The following is a 20,527-nucleotide window of genomic DNA, read 5'->3' on the forward strand; positions in this document are numbered from 1 at the left end:
TAACATTGTTAGAGTGAACTGGTCCACATACTAAATAAATGGAATATTAATAGCAGCTTAACTGGTACATTTCATATAATTTGAATGATTTCTAAAGAGAATATATTATTATAAATCTAGGGGGCTCCTACCGATTTCATTGGAAATTAAATAAGAAGTAGAGGAAACTGATCTCTCAACTGATGTGGATTCATTGTTAATCCCCCTTACATGTATCTGTAAAACGTTCCTAAGCAAGAAGAGAATGAAAATAAAATTCAGATCATATTATAAAAATTTTCTTCCCATCTCCTCTTTAGTTCATATACCTTAAGACATTAGTAACTGGTAGTCCTGTTGAGTGAATCGTTTTTCAGAAGCAGTAAATTCATTTGAAAGAAATATATAATGAGTCAGATCTATGCTTTAGTAGTCATATGCAGATTACCCTAACATTGCTCTTCCTGTGAATATTCACATGATGAATGGGATGAACCCTGCTTCTTTCACATATATCAAAAGGATATTTGAAAAGGAAAGAAAATATTTTATTAAAAGTTTTTTAAAGTTTGTGAATTGAAGTCTATGAAAACAAACTATATAAAAACATTCAGATAATATTAGGTGTTAAAACGCACATCTGAAAATACTATAAATTATATTAACCTTCAACAGGATCCATTATCACTACTTAGAACACTGATATGTCTATCTTAAGTATGTAAAAATTACATAGCTGTTAACTTTATATGGCAATTCACCTATTACACATTTAAGAAAGCATTACAAAATTCATTATATAATAATTACACAAATGTTTTCTCATATTTACCAAAGTCTACTAAAGTCCAGAGGGCACAAGTATTGGCCAAATAGTTCTAACTTTCACATTAGACAAAAAGATGTTTTTGTTGTTTTTTAAAACCATTAAGATGGCTAAGAGAACCAATTTTATGGAGCTTAGCTGTTTTCAGGCATCTGAATGAGGGTGGGGAGAAGTCCTGAAGTTACAAGAATCAGTTACTTTTTTAAGATGAAAAAATAAAAACATTGCATTTGATGACATTACAGTCAAAATGAGCTCTAATACAAATGTATATAGAGAGGTTTTGAAGAATAAATCGGATACCCCAGGGGAGGATCTGCTGCTTGTACCGTAAGATTTCTTAAAAGTAGTGGATGAGCTTGTATACTATAACGTTCTTCATCATCGTTTGTGGCATAAAGTAATTCCCACGAAAGATTGGCCCACTGACCTCTAACAGCTTCAGCATTCAACTTTCCCACTTGGATCAATAATTCTTGAAGGCTAAGTACTCTTCCAGTGTAAATTCCCTTTACAGTAAAAATGGTAGGAGGAGAAAAAGAAAAGAGATTACATTTAGGTCTTCATATTTTATTTATAAACTTATAGAAAAATTGCATTGTAATCAAGCAAACTTTTCCCAAGTTCAAAAAACAGCAAGTTTTAAAAATGTACACAATGAGTTGCTTGTATTCAGAATCAAGAATTACCTCTACTTCCTTTGTTCTTTAATAAAAGAAAGTTTCCTGGCAGCCATCTCAATCACCATTAGGCAAAATCTTAGTCACTTCTCTCTGTCTTCCTTCTCTGATCTGTTGCCTCAGCGACGCATAGTCATAAATACTATTTGGTGGTGAATGATACAATAGGCTCTTTTTAAAGAAACAGCTTTGTTGAGATATAATTCACATTCCATACAATCTATTTATTTACTGTACGCAATTCAATGGTTTTTATTATAGTCGCAGATACGTGCAACCCTTACCACAGTTAAGTTTTAAAATACCATAACCTCAAGAAGTATCCTTGTGCTCTTTAGTTATCACCATCCTATCTCCTCATTGACCCTTCCCTAAGTAACCACTAACATATTTTCTATCTTTATAGACTTGCCTCTTCTGTAAATTTCACTTGTATGTGGTCTTTTGTGACCGATTTCTTTCACTTAGCATATTTTCAAGGTTCATCTATGTTGTACATGTATCAGTACCTTATTCCTTTTTATGGCAGAATAATATTCCATCATATGGATATACTAAAATTTGTTTTCAGCAATTGATGTACAGTTGGTTTCCACCTTATAGCAATTAAGAATAATGTTGCTATAAACATTCATGTACAAGGTTTCATGTGGATTTATGTTCTTATTTCTCTTAGGTATATATACTTAGGGATAGAACTGCTAGGTCGTATGTTAACTCTATGCTTAACTATTTGAGAAACTGCCAGAATGTTTTCCAAAGTGGCTGTACCATTTTACATTCCCAAGAGCAGAAGAGGGTTCCAATTTCTCCACATCTTGTTAACACTTATTTTCAGACCTTTTGATTTTAGCCATCCCGTGTGTGTGAAGTGTTATTTTATTGTAGTTTTGATTTGCACTTCCCTGATGACTAATTATACGGAGCACTTCTCATGAACTTACTGGCAACTTGTACATCCTCTTTAAAGAAATGTCTATATAGATCCTTTGTCCACATAAAAATCTATTTACCTTTTTATTATAGAGTTGTAAGAGTTCTTTTATATATTCTAGTAACAGTCCCTTAACAGGTAAGTGCAAATATTTTTCCCATTCTGTGAGTTGTCTACTTTTTTGATGGTGTGCTTTGAGGAACAGAAGTTTTTACTTTTGATGAAGTCATATTTATCTATTTTTCTTTTGTTTCTCATGCTTTTGGTGTCATATCTAAGAATCTATTGCCAAGTTTAAGGTCATGAAGATTTACCCTTATGTTTCCTTCTAACATTTTTATGGCTCTTATGTTTAGGTCTTTGATGTATTTTGGAGTTATTTTAAAAATATGGTATATAAAGTAAGGTCTGTAGTGGGCTGAATAGCATCTCTTTGAAGTTACCTGTGAATGTGACCTTATTTGGAATGGGTACTTTGCAGATGTAATTAAAAATTTAGAGATGAGATCATCCTGGATTTAGGTGGCTCTTAAAGCCAGTGACTGACATCCTTATAAAAGAAAGTAGTAGGAGAATTAACAGAAGAGTATAGACAATAAGGCCACGTAAATATGGAGATAGAGACCGGAGTTACTCAGCCATAGCCAAGGAATGTTAAGGGCCACCAGAAGCTAGAAGAGGCCGGGAAAGATTCTTTCCTAGAGCCGTTAGAGGAAGCGTGGCTCTACTGGCACCTTGACTTCAGTCTTCTAACCTTTAAAACTATGATGACAGAATACATTTCCATTTTTTAAAAAGTCACCCAGTTTGTGGTAATTGCTACAACAGCCCTGGGAAACTAATACTAGTAATCCAACATTATTCTTTTGAATGTTGCTACCAAAAGATGATTTCCCCAGTGAATGGTCTTGGCATCCTTGTTGAAAATTAGTTGGCTAAAGACCCATGGATTTATTTCTGGATCCTCAATTCAATTCCACTGATTTATATGTCTATCATTATGCCCGTACCATACTGTTTTGATTATTGTTTCATATACGTTTTGAAACTTGGAAGTATGAGTCGGCCAATTTTCTTTTTCAAGATTGTTCTGGCTATTCAGGGTCTCTTGAAATTCCATATTAATTTTAGAAAATCAGCTTGTTCAATTTCCACAAAGAAGCCAACTGGAATTCTGAAAAGGACTGTGCTAATCTGTAGATAAATTTGGAGAGTATTGCCATCTTAACAATGTTATCTTGATTTATGAACACTAGATGTTTATTTAGATATTTAACTTTCTCTTTTAACAATGTTTTGTAGTTTTCAGAGTATAAGCTCTGTACTACTACTGTTCCATTTTCCCTAAGTATTTTATTATTTTTGATGTTATTTTAAGTGGGATTTCCTTAACTTCATTTTTGGTTTGTTCGTTGCTAGTGTATAGAAATTCACCAGATTTTTTAATGTTGATCTTATATCTTGCAACCATCCTGAATTTGTTAATCAGTTCTAAGCTTTTTAGTTGATTCCTTAGATATTCTATACATCATCAAGATCATGTCATCTGTGAATAGAGATAATTTTACTTCTTCCTAATCTGAATGCCTTTTATTTCTTTTTCTTGCCTAATTACTCTGGTGTCTTAGCTTAGGCTGCTATAACTAAATACCATAGACTAGGTGACTTAAAGAAGAGACATTTATTTCTCATGGTTCTGGAGGCTGGGAAGTCCAAGATCGGGGTGGTTTCATGTCTGGGTTCTGATGAGGGCTATCCTCCTGGCTCATGGATAGCCATCTTCTTATTCTGCTCTATGGCAAAAAGACAGGAAGCTGTGGGTGTCTCTTCCTCTTCCTATAAGGGTACTAATCCCATCACAAGGCTCCATGCTCATGATCTCATCTAACCATAATTACCTCCCAAAGGCCCCACCTCCTACTACCATCACATTGGTGGTTAGGCTTCAACATGTACATTTGGGGTGTAAACATTCAGTCCATACCACCTGGCTAGAAGTTCTAGTACAATGGTTAATCAAAGTGGTAAGAGTAGACATTCTTGTCTTCTTGATCTTAGGGGTAAGCATCCAATCTTTCACCAATAATTATGATGTTCACTGTGAGTTTTTCATAGATGTTCAGGTTGAAGAAGTTCCCTTCTTTCCTAGTTTGTTTTTACTATGAAAGGGTGAGGGATTTTGTTAGTTTTTTTATATCTACTGAGATGATCATATGGTTTGTGTCTTTTATTTATATATTTTATATTACATATTTATATTAATAAAATATTATATAGTTTATATATCATAGTGCTTCCTGTGCTCAACCAATCTTCCCACCTCAGCCTCCAGAGTAGCTGGGACTACAGGAACACACCACCATGTATGGATAATTTTGTTTATTTTTTTTTAGAGACAAGGTCTCACTGTGTTGCCCAGGCTGGTCTTGAACTCCTGGACTTAAGTGATTCACCTGTCTTGGCCTCCGAAAGTGCTGGGATTACAAGCATTTTCTTAAATCCAGTCTGATAATCTCTGCCTTTCATCTGGATTATTTAATCCATTCCCATTAATTTTATTACTGAAATGGCTGAATTTTGTCTGTCATTTTCCTTTCTGTTTTGTCTCATATCTTTTTTTTTTCTTTTTTTTTTGAGATAGAGTCTCACTCTGTCGCCCAGGCTGGAGTGCAGTGGCGCGATCTCGGCTCACTGCAAGCTCCGCCTCCCGGGTTTACGCCATTCTTCTGCCTCAGCCTCCCGTCTCATATCTTTGTTATCCCTCTATTCTTTCTTGACTTTCTCTTGTCAAGAAAGTGACTATTTTGTAATATGCCATTTAAATTTCTTTAATGACGGTTTTCACTTTTTTCCTCAGTTATTTCCTCAGTGGTTGACTAAAGCTTACTATCTCTGTGTTACAAGAGTCAGTCTTAGATTTATACTAATTGTGGTGAAGCAGAAATATTACTCTTACAAAGTTCTAGTCCCTTTTCTTCCCTTCTGTGGTACTGTTATACATATCACATTACAAACGTTACAAATCCAACAGTACATTGTTTTAATTATCACTTTATATAATTTTATGCCTTTAAAAGAAGGTAAGAGAAAAGGGAGCAAGTATGCATTTATTGTGTTATATTAATTATTTTTATTTTTTAGAGACAGGGTCTTGCTCCATCACCTAGGATAGAGTGCAGTGGCGCAATCATAGCTCACTATAACCTGAACACCTGGCTCAAGTAATCCTCCCACCTCAGCCTCTCAAGTGGTAGCTAGGACTACAAATGCACACCACCATACCTGGCTAATTTTTATTTTTTGTAGAGATAGGATTTGCTATGTTGGCCAGGCTGGTCTCAAACACCTGGTCTCAAAGCAATCCTCCTGCCTTGGCCTCCCAATTTGCTGGGATTGTAGTCCTAAATTACCATGCCCAGCATTGTTATGTTACCTTTTTTTTTTTTTTTTTTTTTTTTTTTTTTTGAGATGGAGTCTGGCGCTGTGGCCCAGGCTGGAGTGCAGTGGCCGGATCTCAGCTCACTGCAAGCTCTACCTCCCGGGTTTGCGCCATTCTCCTGCCTCAGCCTCCCGAGTAGCTGGGACTACAGGCGCCCGCCACCTTGCCTGGCTATTTTTTTGTATTTTTTAGTAGAGACGGGGTTTCACTGTGTTAGCCAGGATGGTCTCGATCTCCTGACCTCGTGATCCACCCGTCTCGGCCTCCCAAAGTGCTGGGATTACAGGCTTGAGCCACCGTGCCCGGCACCCTTTTTTTTTTTGAGATGGAGTCTCACTCTTGTTGCCCAGGCTGGAGTGCAGTGGTGCGATCTCGGCTCACTGCAACCTCCGCCTCCTGGGTTCAAGTGATTCTCCTGCTTCAGCCTCCCAAGTAGCTGGGATTACAGGTGCCCAAGTAGCTGGGATTACAGGCACCCACCACCACACCCAGCTAATTTTTTGTAGTTTTAGCGGAGATAGGGTTTCACCATGTTGGCCAGGCTGGTCTCGAACTCCTGACCTCAGATGATCCGCCTGCTTCAGCCTCCCAAAATGCTGGGATTACAGGCGTGAACCACTGCACCCAGCCTTATGTTACCCTTTAAAAAAATGCTATTTCTCTATCTTCCTGTAGATTCAAGAATCCAGAAACGAATCATCTGGATTCACTTCCTTTATCCAGTACAGCTTTGCCCCTAACTGGCTTCCTCTGTGCAATTATTAACAAATTACATTCCTATATATTACAGGCCCAATAATACATGAATACATTTTATAGAATTGCTTTTCAAATCAGTTAAGAGAAGAAATATGCCTTTTTACTCTTTTTTATCATTACACAGTTACTTTTATTGGTGCTCTTTGTTTTTGTGTGTGAATCTGAATTATTGTCTGTGGTCACTTACTTTCAGTCTGAAGAACTCTAGTGTTTCTTGTAAGGCGGGTCTGGTAGCAACAAATTCTGTTTTTATTTATCTGGAATTTCTTTATTTTGCTTTCATTTTTGAAAGATCCCTTTGTCAGATACAGGGTCCTTGGTTAAGCTTTCTGTTTTGGGGTTAAGGGGGCACTTTGACTATGTCATTCCATGCTTCTGGCCTCCATTGTTTCTGATGACAAATCAGTTGTTAATTTTATATGACTTTCCTTAAAATGTACAAGTAGTTTTTACTTGGTGCTTTCAAGGTTTTCTCCTGGTCTTTGGATTTCCACATTTTTACCATGATGTTATTTGCCTGCGGATCTCTTTGCATTTATTATAAAGTTCACTGAAGTTCCCGGATGTGTAGATTAATGTTTTACAATAAATTTAAGAAGTTTCAGCCATTACTTCACCAAATAATTTTTTTATCCCTTCTCTCTCCTTCTGGTATTAAGTATATGTTGGAGCAGTTAATGGTGTCCTACATTTCTCTGAAGCTCTCTTTCTTTTTATTCATTCTTTTCTCTTCTTTGGATTGCATAATCTCTATTGATCTAGAATCTTCAAGTTCACTAATTATTTCTTCTGCCAGTTCAAATCTATTGTTGAGCCCCTCTAGTGAATTTTTCATTTGGTTCTTTTTTATAATTTCTATCTCTACATACATTCTCTATTTGATGTGAGATTGTCACCATACTGTCCTTTATATCTTCAACCATGGTTTCTTTTGGTTCTCTGGATATATTTATAATGACTACTATGAAATCTTTATTAAATCTGACATCTCTTCCCTCTTACAGGCAAGCCCGGTTGTCTACTTTTTCCCCCCTGGTATATGGGTTAGATTTTCCCATTTCTTTGCATATCTCAACTTTTTGTTGAAAATCAGATATTGCAGGTAACACTGTAGAAATTCTGGGTGCTGGTCCTCTTCATTCCTAACTCCAGGGCTTGTTATTATCATGTACTTGTTTAGTGATTGGCTGGCTTACTGTAGTGAAGTCAATCCCTGTCTGCTCCCTACCATTCCCCGCCCAGTTTGAAGTCTCAGATACGGCCTCTCATAGAGTACAGTCAAACTGAATGCATACAATTACCTTGGGATGGTTTTGGCAGGGTTATCTTGTCTGTTAAGTGTTCATACCCAGCTATTAAGCTCCACTGATTGCCAGCTGGTTACTCTGCTTTCAACAAAGACCTGAGGCATACATTGCTCCACAGACTGATCCAATTAAATGTGAACTCCTTCAAAGGAATAGCTTTTCATGTGTTTGATCCCAGGAAGGCTCTTTGCTGTTTCTTCCCCTGAAAAAAATCTAGCCAGTTTACCGTTTAGCTTAATGAACCTACCAGTCTCCTAGAAATTAGTTCTCACCACAACCTCCATCGTTTATGTTGTTTTCTTTTTTTGACACTATCATAAAACAGGAAGTCCTCCACTGTTTTTAAGAACATTTTGGGCTTCAATGTGTCTACACTCTGTTGCAGATAAATCAGTTCCTCTGGGAAGAAGAGATTCAGAGCTTTTGTTGCTGTTAGTAATAATTTGCTTCTTCCACTGGGCAAAGTCTCTGAGCCAGAGTTCTGGGCGATAGCATGCTTCTCTCTTGAGTGACCCTTCTGCTTTAGGAGATAAGCACTTGGTGGAGGGAAGGAGTAGCCTCAGGTCTTTCCAGCTTGCCTCTCCCAGCATAGGACCTCCACATTATGAGTGGGCAAGAGTGAGCAAGGCCCCAGTATTTTCAGTGGCACCACACCCAAGATAAAGTCTCCATCCCATAAGTGCAGTGGGCCAGAAGGGAATCTTTGCTTGGACTTCACATGCCTGGAATGTAGCCTCAGCAACAGGTAGCTGGGACAGGATTAAAAATGTTGAACTCCTGCCCTTCCTAGGAAAACAGTCCTCCTGGGAGTTGACAGAGAAGAGAGCCTATGTTCTGGGTTGTACCAGTCTGAGGGGAGGTTCCATCTTGCTGAGGTTCAGGTAGGGTAGGTTTTGGTTCAAATACTGCAGTCTCTTACTATTCTCACTGGGTTTTAGCAGATTTTTAAAAATAAATTTATGTTCATTTGCTGTATGCCCTTAGGAGACTTTCTAAGACTTTAAGTGGTTATTTTAAAAAAATATAATTTTCATCAGTTTCACTGGGGAGTGCACTTGCAGAGCTCCTCAAACCATAATGCCAGACAGACAAAACCACGATAAGCTCATAACATTGAATCTTTCATATTGTGTAGACTTGATGACATTTTAAATGTGATAAGAACAAGTACTAAATCTTAAAGAGTCATCCCCTATTTTAAGTCTCTGGATTTTCACAGGTTAGGTTTGCTTCAATACAGTATAAATGTCAGCAAAATACTTTGCCACTTACAAATAACTTTTTCTAAGAGTCAAATCCAAGTGATAATTCATACATTGAACATAGGAATACAATCCATTTAGTCAAATATGTTATAGCATACTACACATACTTGGCTCTCTTATAGGTCAGGTATTGCACTATGGCTACACATTTTTAATTGGCTCCTCTTCAGTTGGCAAAGGAGAGAAATCAGCTAGAGTTCGTCTAGCTTCGCCATAAAGTCATGATTATAAATGCCTTAAAACTGTATCACAACTATAATGTTATATCATTTATCACTTAGTTCAAATACTTTATAACTGACATCCATTCTCTAAGGTTAGTATACATATGCTTAAAAATTTTTTAACCTTACCATATTAGAATCATACCCCAGAGAAAACAAGTATGGCTTTTCTTGTAAAATTGCTTCCTTCCACTTTTCATCAGATACCAAACCAATGTACCAGTCACATTCATATTCTTCAAGGTACTTAATCAGTTCTCTGAAGTCTTCTATTGGACCTAAACTTGCTTTATCAATCATTAGTTTCAGAGTATACCTAAAAAATGGAGAACCGAAGAATTTTAGAATATTTGTTGTCAACTTTATGGATCAAATAGATTTTGTTAAATCAATATTTTAAGACATTGAACTGAAATCGTATCTATCTCAGCTAAAAAGTGGAGGGAGAAATGATGCAGTTAAGGTGAAGAAATCAGTAAGCCATAAAAAAAAATAGATTTTCCATATTAACAAAACCAAAGGAAGCACAAATTAAAGCGTACTCTTGATATAATCACACTACACATGAAACTTTTTTTTCATTTTGAAGAAAGTAAATTTTAAAAAACTAGAAACAACTGTCTTCTTGTACGTGATTTAGAAAAATCAATTTTTTCCGCCAATGTTATATCTTACATATGATCTAAATGGATTACCTGAATGCTTTCAGTGCTAGTTGAAACAGCTCTGGCTTTTCTGTGAGCCAGTCCAAAGCAACAGACCAAGGCAAAACACCACTGTAAACCCTCAATATATGACCAGGACTAGGAGCCATATTGTCTATTCCAAAAAAACTAAAATAACAAGTCATTACTGTATGAACATAAAAGTCTTTTAAAACTTTGTCGTTGGCAATTTCTTCCAATACATTTGAGGCCTTTTCTTCTGAATGAAAACATTCCAATTGCCTTAAAACAAATTGGTACCAGTCTTCTGGAAATAACGAGCTCAACTCCTTCATTTTGGAATTGGGCATACAGCTAGTCCTCCACTCTGCAGGTAAGCATACTAAGTGAGAATGTGAACAACTGAATTCCATGAGAGGAATATATGGCATGTCCTCTTGTTTTCCTTTGTCAACAGCAGGGTATCCTAATAGAACTGCTTTGTAAAGATCATTTTCAGGAACAGTGCCTGTAGAATGATCACCAACCCTCTGTGATTCTACTGATCCTGGAATAAATGAGTTTGTACCTGGCAAATCTTTCAACTGTTTTTCTTCTATTACTTTTTTGATAGTTGGCTCATCATCAAAAATATTGTCATCAGACCAGTCATCAAAAGTTTCTGAATTTAAACTATCTATGTCTTCTGGGGATTTGGGAGGTGGTGAAGTGTTCGAAGCAGGCAAGATTAGAGGTGCTTTCCCTTTATTTTCAGTGTTGTGAACATTCTCTTTCATGCCAGGCCTTTTGGAGCAGTATTGAACAAGTATCCACACGAGTACTTTAACGAGGTCACCTTTAAATTCTTTTAAGTTTTCATGAGAATCAATTATGCCTGATAGAACATTCCTGGCATCAGAATACAATTTCACAGGCAAAACAGTACAGGGTGTCAAGACATTTCCAAAGTGTTCATTAAGGGAACATACTCCTGTGTATTCTTGCTCAAAAGCATCTTCAAAAACTTCATCAACTCTGCGAGCTTCTGCAGTATGACAGGATGTTTCCTGCAATTCTAACCCCTAAAGAAGAAATAAAAAATACTTAAGTTTATAATCATTTATTACATAGAATACAGCAACTAGTCTTGAAAATGCCCATAGATTCTCATCACAAAAATATGGAAAGTGACAAAAACAATTTCTTTAACTCAAGAGCAACATCCTGACTTAAAGTTAACGGCACTTAACACATTTGATTCTGGATAGGATTAAAAATAATGCTACTATTTTTTTGAAAATATTATGGAAATTCTACTAGAAATTGGGCAAATTTATTAGGTATGAATATAATTTTAAGACTATATCCATAGTTAAGAGTGAGCCACACAGTAAAAACTTTCAAATTATAATCCTGGAGGAGAAAAAAGCAAAATTAGAATTCTACAGTATATACAGTATATACAGTAGTATTATATCCTTTCCATCCCACTTTATGAGACTAACAGCATTATTCAATGTATGGATGTGCCAGAATTTATCATTCTCCTGTTCCAGATTTCTAACATCATAATGCAGATTTACTTCTTTGATTACTTTGGTTACTGCTATGTCAGTAGTGCCTAAACCAGTATCTGGTACACAGTGGGTATGCAACAAATATATGCTGAGTGAATGAATATTATCAATATATCCTTACATAAATTTTAAACACATTTTGATTACCTCCTTAGAAGGAATCACTTGAAAAGGATGTATCAGGTCACTATTTACTATTATAATTGCTATTGCTAATTTATATATTTTTACAAAGCTGTCAGTGCCTTCAGAACTTGTTTTTAAGTCACAGCTCTACCAGGTGGCTGGCACACAACTTGAGCAGGTCACCTACCCTCTGTGAGATTCCTTTTTCCTCTGTTTCAAAGGAAAATAATCCTAGTGTATATGGTTGTAACGGTTGCATGCTTTGTAAATTTTAAAGTATTAATTGTTAATAGATGGCATGGCCTAACCCAGCTTGCATCAAAAAAAGACAGAAAAAAAGAGTACCATCAAAAAGTATATTTTTAAACCACATATGTCACAGAGCACAAAGGATCAATCAACATTATTAGGTATTATTAAACCATATCATTTTTAAATAGAATAAAAATAAGTAATCAAAATGTCCTCAATATTTTTTGTCTTCTCGTATGGGTTAGACTAGAACAGAGGTTCTCAATCTGTAGGTGAGTCAGCATCACTTGAGAGTGCTCTTTGAAATACAGATTGCTGAGCCCACTCCCAAAGTTTCTAACTTAGCAAGTTCAGGGTAGGGCTCAAGAATTTCCACTTCTAACAAGTTCTCAGGAAGTATTACTAATACTAGTCTGGGCACTGCATTTTGAGAATCACTGGACTAGAGAGACAGCTTTTTAGTCACTAGTGATTTTATCCAATCTGTGCTAGTACAAGAAATTAACTTATAATTCATTAAAAAAATTTTTTTTTTGTTAAAGGCCTATTGTGTGCCAGGCACTGTTTTGGGGGCTTAGGATGTATTCCTGAATAAAAACAAGAGATCCCTGTGCTTGTGATACTTATAAAGTGAGGGACATGGGTAATCAACAGTAAAACTAATAAGTAAATTATATAGTTTGTGAGAAGGTATAAGTACTATAAAAATAAGGAAAAAGTAAAGCAAAGCAAGGGGGATTGGGAGTGCTGGGATAAGAGTGGGAGTGTAATTTTAAATATGATGGCCATAGGAGAGGTCACTGAGGAGGTGACACTTGAGCAAAAACCTGAAAGTGGTGAGGGAGGGAGTTAGATGATTATCTGAAAGCAGAGTGTTTCAGGCAGAGGGAATAGCCAGTAGGCTGGAATAGAGTGAGAGGGTTAAAGTAATAGAGAAGGCCAAAGAGGGAATAGGAAGTCTGGCCATTTAGAGCCTGGCTTTTACTCTGAATGAAAGAAGAGATCCACTGCAAGGTTTTGAGTACAGAAGTGACATGGTTTGACTTAGATTTTAAAGATCATTCTGGTTGACAGTATACTGCAGGGGCACACAGGTGGAAGCAGGACAACCAATTAGGAGGTTATTTCAATTATCCAGGTAAGGGATCAAGGTGGCTGGGACCAAGGTGGTAAAAAGAGATGGGATACAGAATATGGTTTAAAGGCGGAGCCCACAGGATTTCTTGTTGGACTGGGTGTGGAAGTATACAAGTAAAAAAGGAGTCAAACATGACTCTAGTATTTTTGGCCTGAACAACCAGAAGGACAGAGTTGTCATCAAGGACTGCTAGGCTCTGGGACACACTGGTGTTAAAAGGTCAAAGAAAAGAGAAGGAACCACAAAGTAGAGAAGTAACCCACGAAACAAGTGAAGAGAAAAGAACAGCTGTGTAAAATGCTGCTGATGGTTCAAATAAGACTCGTTCTGAGAGTTGATCACTGGAGTTAGCAATGTGCCAGTCACTAGCGACCTTGACAAGAGCAGGTCGGGTGGAGTAGCAGTGTCAAAAACCTACAGTAAGTTGAAGACAGAATGGAAGAAATTAAATTGGAGATACAACTATAAGCAGCTCTAATAAGGCCATTTGCTCTTCAAGGAAGGAGAGAAATATAGTATAGCAGGTAGGGGCAGTAGGATTAGAATATAGTTTTTATTGAGAATGCTTAAATGATAATAGGAGTTAAAAAACGTTACTGATTCACACTTTTGAGATGCTCAGCTAGAGAGAGGTAACAAGAATAGGACCGGAAGGAATGGAAGCAGGTATATTTTGTTATCATGCTCTATTATACAATTAACAGTCCACCCATCAACATATGCTTATTGAAATATACTTTAAAAATCCCTAGGTGTTTTCACAGGTAATTGAAAAGATATTCTTCTTTGAAACTGAGTGTTTGATGTGAACATAACAAGTAAAATTTTACACATGAACTATAAAAATACTAGAGATGTTTTAAATGCACACTGACCTTAATGTTAATACAGCAGTAAGTATAGCCACATTCCAGAATCATTATCCATATTAAACGATCCTGAAAACGGCCCAAGTAATGAGATCCAGGTAGGAGGAGACCTACAACAAATTAGAAAAAAAAGAAAATCATTTTTCAAGCTTCTTTTATTTTTGCCATGTGAATCTTCAAAACTGAAAAGACATCTAGAACTGATTCACGACTCCTACCCTATCATTAGGTCATGAACAGAAATAACTACTCACTGCGTATCAAGAGGCATTAAATTAACTCTTTACAAGAGCAGCTGGAACAGACAATCTGCAGGTGATAATACATAAAAATTCAAGGATTTTCCAGAAAAACAAATTAGAAGTTGTTGTATAAAATCTTAAATACATGTCAATTATATTAGGAAAAGTATTGAGTTTATAAAAGTCCAGCTTGACAGTCATGACTTAAAATATCTTTGATATTTTTATATACATGCATATGAACATATAAAAGTGTTTTATGGTTTAAAAAATGTACATAAAATGCTACCACACTGTATACTTTTTAAATTTAGTTTTTCTCTTTTATTAATGAAATTCGCCCACATCTATGGCAAACAGCTAAAATTTATTATAACTGCTGTCGAAAATACACTGTATCAATTTAATTGAATTTGAGTATTCATTTCCTCATTGATAAACTTTTCAGATGTTTCCAACTTTTCACTATTGTAAGTAATGTTGCAGAAATTATCTTTGTGCAAGTCTGCTTGTACAACATGTGGTTCAGAACAGTGTTAACATACCAGAACCGACTGCTATTCTTCAAAAGGTCTGCTTATATGGTTGGTCCTTGCCTGGCATCTGGGAACCCCCTACCTGGTAAGAGTCTCCCATTGTGTCTACCTGTACAAACAATACACTATATACTGAACACCTGCTCTCCTTTTGGGATTCTGGAGTATTGGTATGTGCTAGGCAGACAGTGCCTGCAGGACCAGCCTGCAATAAAAGCCCTGGGCATTGAGTCTCAAATGAGCTTCTCTGGCAGTCAACACACACTTGTTGCCAGGGAATTAAGCACATTCTGTGTGACTCTGTGCAACTCCTGGACACTTGCACCCAGTCTCTTTTACTCCTTGTGATTTTTCCCTTTGAGGATTTTGCTCTGCATCCTTTTGCTGTAATAAATCTTAGCTGTGAGTTCTAGTGAACCGTCAAACCTGGAGTAGTCTTGAGGACCCCCAAAACACATGTACTAGAATTTCCCTAGAACTGGAATCACTAAATCATGGAATCAGAAATGGAATCCCTCAGCCATGGGATATGTACATCTTTATTACAGACTACCATTTAACTCTTCAAAGTGGTTGTAAAAATTTACATTTCCTTCCAGAAAAGTCTGAAAGTTCTTATTCCCCATGCCCTAGCCAATAGTTGGTAGTGTCAAATTGTTTACATTTTTGCCACTCTGATGTATGTGAAATATTATCTCATTGCTTTTTTCCCCACCAGAAAATACTTTATAATACACTTCTTGGTTGAATATAATTGGTTTGATAATAAAGTATAATTTTTATCTAATTACTATTTCTGATGGGAGTTTAACCTCACAGGTGTTTTAAAAAGTAGAATAGTATTACATAATGAAAATTAATTAGCACTGGATAAAAGTATTATTAAGTACAGACTATTTTCTATAAGAAAAATGACTATTCATAAAACATTTGTACTACAAAGATAAAATATTTTTCTCATAAATCATCTCACATAATAATTAGAAAAGTTCAACCCCAAGTAAGCATTTTATTAAAACTCTAATCTTAAATTGCTACTCTGACTAGAATGAGTTTGTCAGAAAGTTATCTGTCATTTTAAAAATAAGTTTCAGGGGTTAAAGCACAAGGTAGGAGATGACACACTAGTGTCATCAATTTTATACCTTATCTAAAACCAACCTTGAGAAGTACAATACAATTAAAATTTATAGTTAGTGTTTGACAAAAGCATTAAAACTCATAAAATTAGTTTACTGTCATCAAAAACCTATTTTCTTGCTAATAACTGCATAGCATTTCATTTTGGGAGGCTACCTTACCTACTGATCACTGACCAAAGTTTTTGTTATCCTGTCCAGTTATCTTGTCAGACTGCTTTAAAGTCTCTATAACTTGTAAAGTATGAATAAAATTCCCTCTGCTCCTCAAGTGGATATTATGTAAAGCTAGTTTTTGCTAAACTTTATGAATGTATGCTATTGCATCTACTTGACATGAACTCATTATAAATTCATGGAAAACCTGGGGGAAAGGTGTTTCCATGTTTCAATGATGCAATTGTAATCTGAATTTATTCAAGAAAATGTATTTAAAAAATTATCAAATCACTTTAATAAAAATTTCCCCAAGTATTTTTATTTTGTAACTTAATTTAGATGAAAACAAGGAGCAGGAGATAAACTTCTAATTTCATATTTAGTCCTTCTGCCTACACATCAAATTGTTATGGTTGCTATGCTATCTTACGGTTGGATAAAACTACACATCAAATTGTTATGGTTGCTATGCTATCTTATGGTTGGATAAAACTACACACCAAATTGTTATGGTTGCTATGCTATCTTATGGTTGGATAAAAAGATTGTTTCCTGTTTGTTATTTTTTTGTACTTTAAATACATCAGTGAGAAATTCTTGAGCACAACTCATTTACTTACCTAAACTTCCAGCTGCCATTGCAGTCTGCAGCACGGCAGTCAACCTGGGCACCATTTGGTAGTAGTACACTGTATCTGCACACACACAGGCTGTGGTGCCCGCTGCTCCTGGCCAACTCTGAATAGGTCGGGGAAACCCCACCAAGAACACAGGAAGGGTGAAAAGGGGGAGTAAGGGAGAAGAGAGTAGTGTAGAAAAAACTATGATGACCAACACGAATGGAGAAAAGATAATGTTGAGTATACATAAAGTGGCAGTTGTTTTTCGACGTTGTTTTTTCTCTGTCCATGATGTCAAAAGTACAGTCACGGCAAACTGCAATTTAGAGATGAACCGAATCAAACGATCACGTATGATACCAACCTGTAGAAACGTAAAAATTATTTTTATCTATCCTTAAAAGATTTTTCATGAATTTTCAAGATCATATAAGAAAGACTATACAGTAATTTTATTATTGCCCCAATATTTTTGAAGAAATAGATCTTATTCTTTGATTCTTTGTTAATTTTCTCCAACCTCACAATTAATAAACAAGACTACATTTTAAAGTTTGGACTTTCTTTAAAAAAAAAAAAAACAGTAACAGTAAAAAGAGCTGGCAGTGTACTAACTATGTTTTAAGGTTGAACCACTGTAGGCCACAAATTAGATAATGCAGAAATTGACAAGTTCCTAGAAAGACACAAATTACTAAAACTGGCTCAAGAAGAAATAAAAAATCTGAATAACCTACAAAAAGTAAAGATATTGAATAATTTAAAAACTACCCACAGAGAGAAGCTGAGGCTCAGATGGCTTCAATACAAAATATTACATACCACAAAACATTTCAGATACATATTGAATACTACAGAACACTTACGAATAATCAATACCTATCCTTCACCACCTTCTACCAGAAAATAGAAGAGTATGGAACATGTCCTAACTCATTTCAGGGGATCAGTACTACCCTGACACATAAACCAGGCAATGATATCACAAGGAAAGAAATCTAGATAAACACATCCCTCCTCCCTCCTCAGCCTCCCAAAGTGCTGGGATTAAAGGTGTGATCCACCACGTCCAGCCAGACAAGCATATGTTCTAAGAAATGTGTTTTGCAGTATCTTGAAGTATTAAACATGGAGTTCCTATATGACCAGAAATTCCAATCCTAGGTACATATACCCAAGATAAATGAAAACATATGCTCACAAATAATGAGATTCGTCATTGAGTGAATATTATACAGCGTATATACACAAACCTAGGTGATATAGCCTACTACATACCTAGGCTATATGGTATAACCTATTGCTCATAGACTACAAACCTGTACTAAAAGTTACAGTACTGAAAACCGTAGGCAACTGTAACACAATGGTAAGTATTTGTGTATCTAAACATTGAAATTGTACAGTAAAAATACATTATAAAAGATAAAAAATGGTACACTTGAATAGGGCACTTACTATGAATGGGGCTTGCAGCACTAGAAGTTGCTCTAAGTTAGTGAGTGAGTGGTGAATGAATGTGAAGTCCTAGGTCATTACTATACACTACTGTAGATTTTAAAAACACTGTACTCTTAGGTTACTCTAAATTTATTTTAAAAATATTTTTGATTCTTCAATAATAAATTAACCTCAGCTTACCATAACTTTATTTTATAAACTTTTTTACTTTTTGACTCTTTTGTAATGACACTTAGCTTAAAACACATTGTACAGCTACTCAACATTTTTTCTTTATATCCCTATTCTGTAAGCTTTTTTCTATTTTAAAATTTTTAACTTTTAAAATTTTTTTGTCAAAAATGAAGATACAAAAACACACATCAGTCTAGGCTTACAGAGGGTCAGATCATTAATATCACTGTCTTCCACCTCCACATCTTGTTCCACTGGAAAGTCTTCAGGGGCAATAACATACATAGAACTGTCATCTCCTGTGATAACAATGACTTCTTCTGGAATACCTCCTGAAGGACCTGTCTGAGGCTGTTTCACAGTCAACTTTTTTTTTTTAATACATAGGAATATACTCTAAAATAATGATAAAAAGCACACTAAATACATAAATTGTAGTTGCTTATTGTCAAGTATTACATGCTGTACACAACTGTATATGCTATACTTTTATATGACTGGCAGCCTAGTAGGTTTGTTTACACCAGCATCACCACAAACATGTGAGTAATGAGCTACCCTACAAGGGCTATGCCACTAGGTGATAGGAATTTTTCATCTCCATTATAATCTTATCAAACCACTGTTGTATACGTGGTCTGTCATTGACCAAAACGTCCTTATGCAGTGCATGACTGCACTGATACATGCTATAACATGAATGAACCTTGAAAACATAAAAGTGAAAGAAGCCAGATGCAAAAGATCACATGCTGCAGAATTCCATTCATGGGAAATATCTAAAATATGCAAATCCATAAAGACAGAAAGTAGATTAGTAGATTCTGGGAGTAGGCGAGATGGAGAGGGGAGATGGGAAATAATAGTTGAGGTTTCTTTTTGGGATGTTGAAAATGTTCTAAAATTAGATTGCAGCGATGACTACAAAACTGTATATACACCACTAAATGGATACATATTACAGTATGTAAAAGATACTTCAGTAAAGCTGTTAAAAGACACATTTACCAGTAAGAGTCTGATTCCTGTATCCAGGTTTCTGTTCCACCATATGTCTGTATTGGAGATCAAATGTACTGTTGATACAATGACTGTCTCCAATAAAGCATTTTCTGTATTCTGCCATACCTGCAGTATACAAATTATTCATTTTTATCAGGTAGAATTAGATAATCTAAGCAAACTATTAAACAAAATTACAATAAAACTTAGCAATAGGAAAATACTATTAAACACATATTAGGATTACCATTCTAAAGGCTCTTGTGAATCCAATAGAGACAGACACTGAGTGGAGCCCTTGTAAGGAACTGTCCAATGAGAGAAATGCTATCATGGCAAAAGGTGATACTAAAACAAAACAAAGAGAAATTTAATTAAGGCAAAACAGCTCCTTCTACCATATTTTATTTTGGCAAATATACATTTTTTCTGAGCACATTTAAGCAATGAACTAAAAAAGCTAATAAACAAAAAACCAAAACATAAAAGAACACTTGTATGTGGTATAATACCACACAAATATGGGAATTCAGTAATATTTTTGAATACTTCCAGGAGATGATTTGTAACACAAGGTTAATAGACTTTATCTTCCTACCTAAAGTTAGCAAAATCCGTCTGACAATACCAATCTTCATGAGCCTAGTTTGCTTCTCAAAGAATACAGTCACAGTTTGCACATCCTTCGGATAAAAAGGATTTCGGAAAATTCCAATGATATACACGCTTTGAATTTCTCTAAGTATCCACAGTATTATAAGTAATATCATCAAACCATAGCCCACAATAGCCTGGGAACTGCTCTTAGAAATCTGTGAGAAGCCAGCAAAGTGATGAAGCAAACCAGTTTCTAAAAGAGCGAAGACTAATATAATGATGTAGAAAAGGCATTCCTTCCATGAAAAATGTTTTTCTGGACCACTGGGTAAATTCTTAGATTTGGTTCCAATTTTGTGACCCACATCACTTAAGTTCAGACTCAGCAAGAAACCAAATCCAGTCATGAAAAGAACCACACCAACAGTGCTTGGAATGAAATATGATGTTATAGCTGTTCCAGCAGACATGATGAACATTACTAATAACCTGTAGAGAAAAAAAAGAAAAAAAGATTTACTTGAAAAGAAAAATGTTCTTTAAGAATAAGTTACATATAACATCAATATTTAAAAATA

At 35.6% G+C, this 20,527-nt stretch overlaps 1 protein-coding gene across 8 annotated transcripts in view; it reads right to left on the minus strand.

The window, feature by feature from the left end:
- Positions 1-505: 505 nt before the first annotated feature.
- Positions 506-20,527, minus strand: part of PCNX4 (pecanex 4) — a 43,373-nt gene continuing 23,351 nt past the window's right edge. For 7 of the 8 annotated variants that reach the window (XM_050797781.1, XM_050797782.1, XM_050797785.1 and 4 more), the window contains 8 exons: positions 19,951-20,438; positions 19,600-19,700; positions 19,359-19,478; positions 16,716-17,079; positions 14,026-14,129; positions 10,109-11,139; positions 9,543-9,729; positions 506-1,314 (listed from right to left, as the gene is read on the minus strand). In XM_050797781.1, coding sequence (XP_050653738.1) covers positions 1,063-1,314; positions 9,543-9,729; positions 10,109-11,139; positions 14,026-14,129; positions 16,716-17,079; positions 19,359-19,478; positions 19,600-19,700; positions 19,951-20,438 — 2,647 coding nt within the window. In that variant the 3' untranslated portion in view covers positions 506-1,062. Of the gene's footprint in view, positions 1,315-1,494; positions 1,628-9,542; positions 9,730-10,108; positions 11,140-14,025; positions 14,130-16,715; positions 17,080-19,358; positions 19,479-19,599; positions 19,701-19,950; positions 20,439-20,527 lie in introns of all 8 variants that reach the window. The other variant, XR_007727421.1, reaches the window with a different exon arrangement.

Source organism: Macaca thibetana, chromosome 7 (assembly GCF_024542745.1).
Source record: "Macaca thibetana thibetana isolate TM-01 chromosome 7, ASM2454274v1, whole genome shotgun sequence".
Classification (NCBI taxonomy): Eukaryota; Metazoa; Chordata; class Mammalia; order Primates; family Cercopithecidae; genus Macaca; species Macaca thibetana.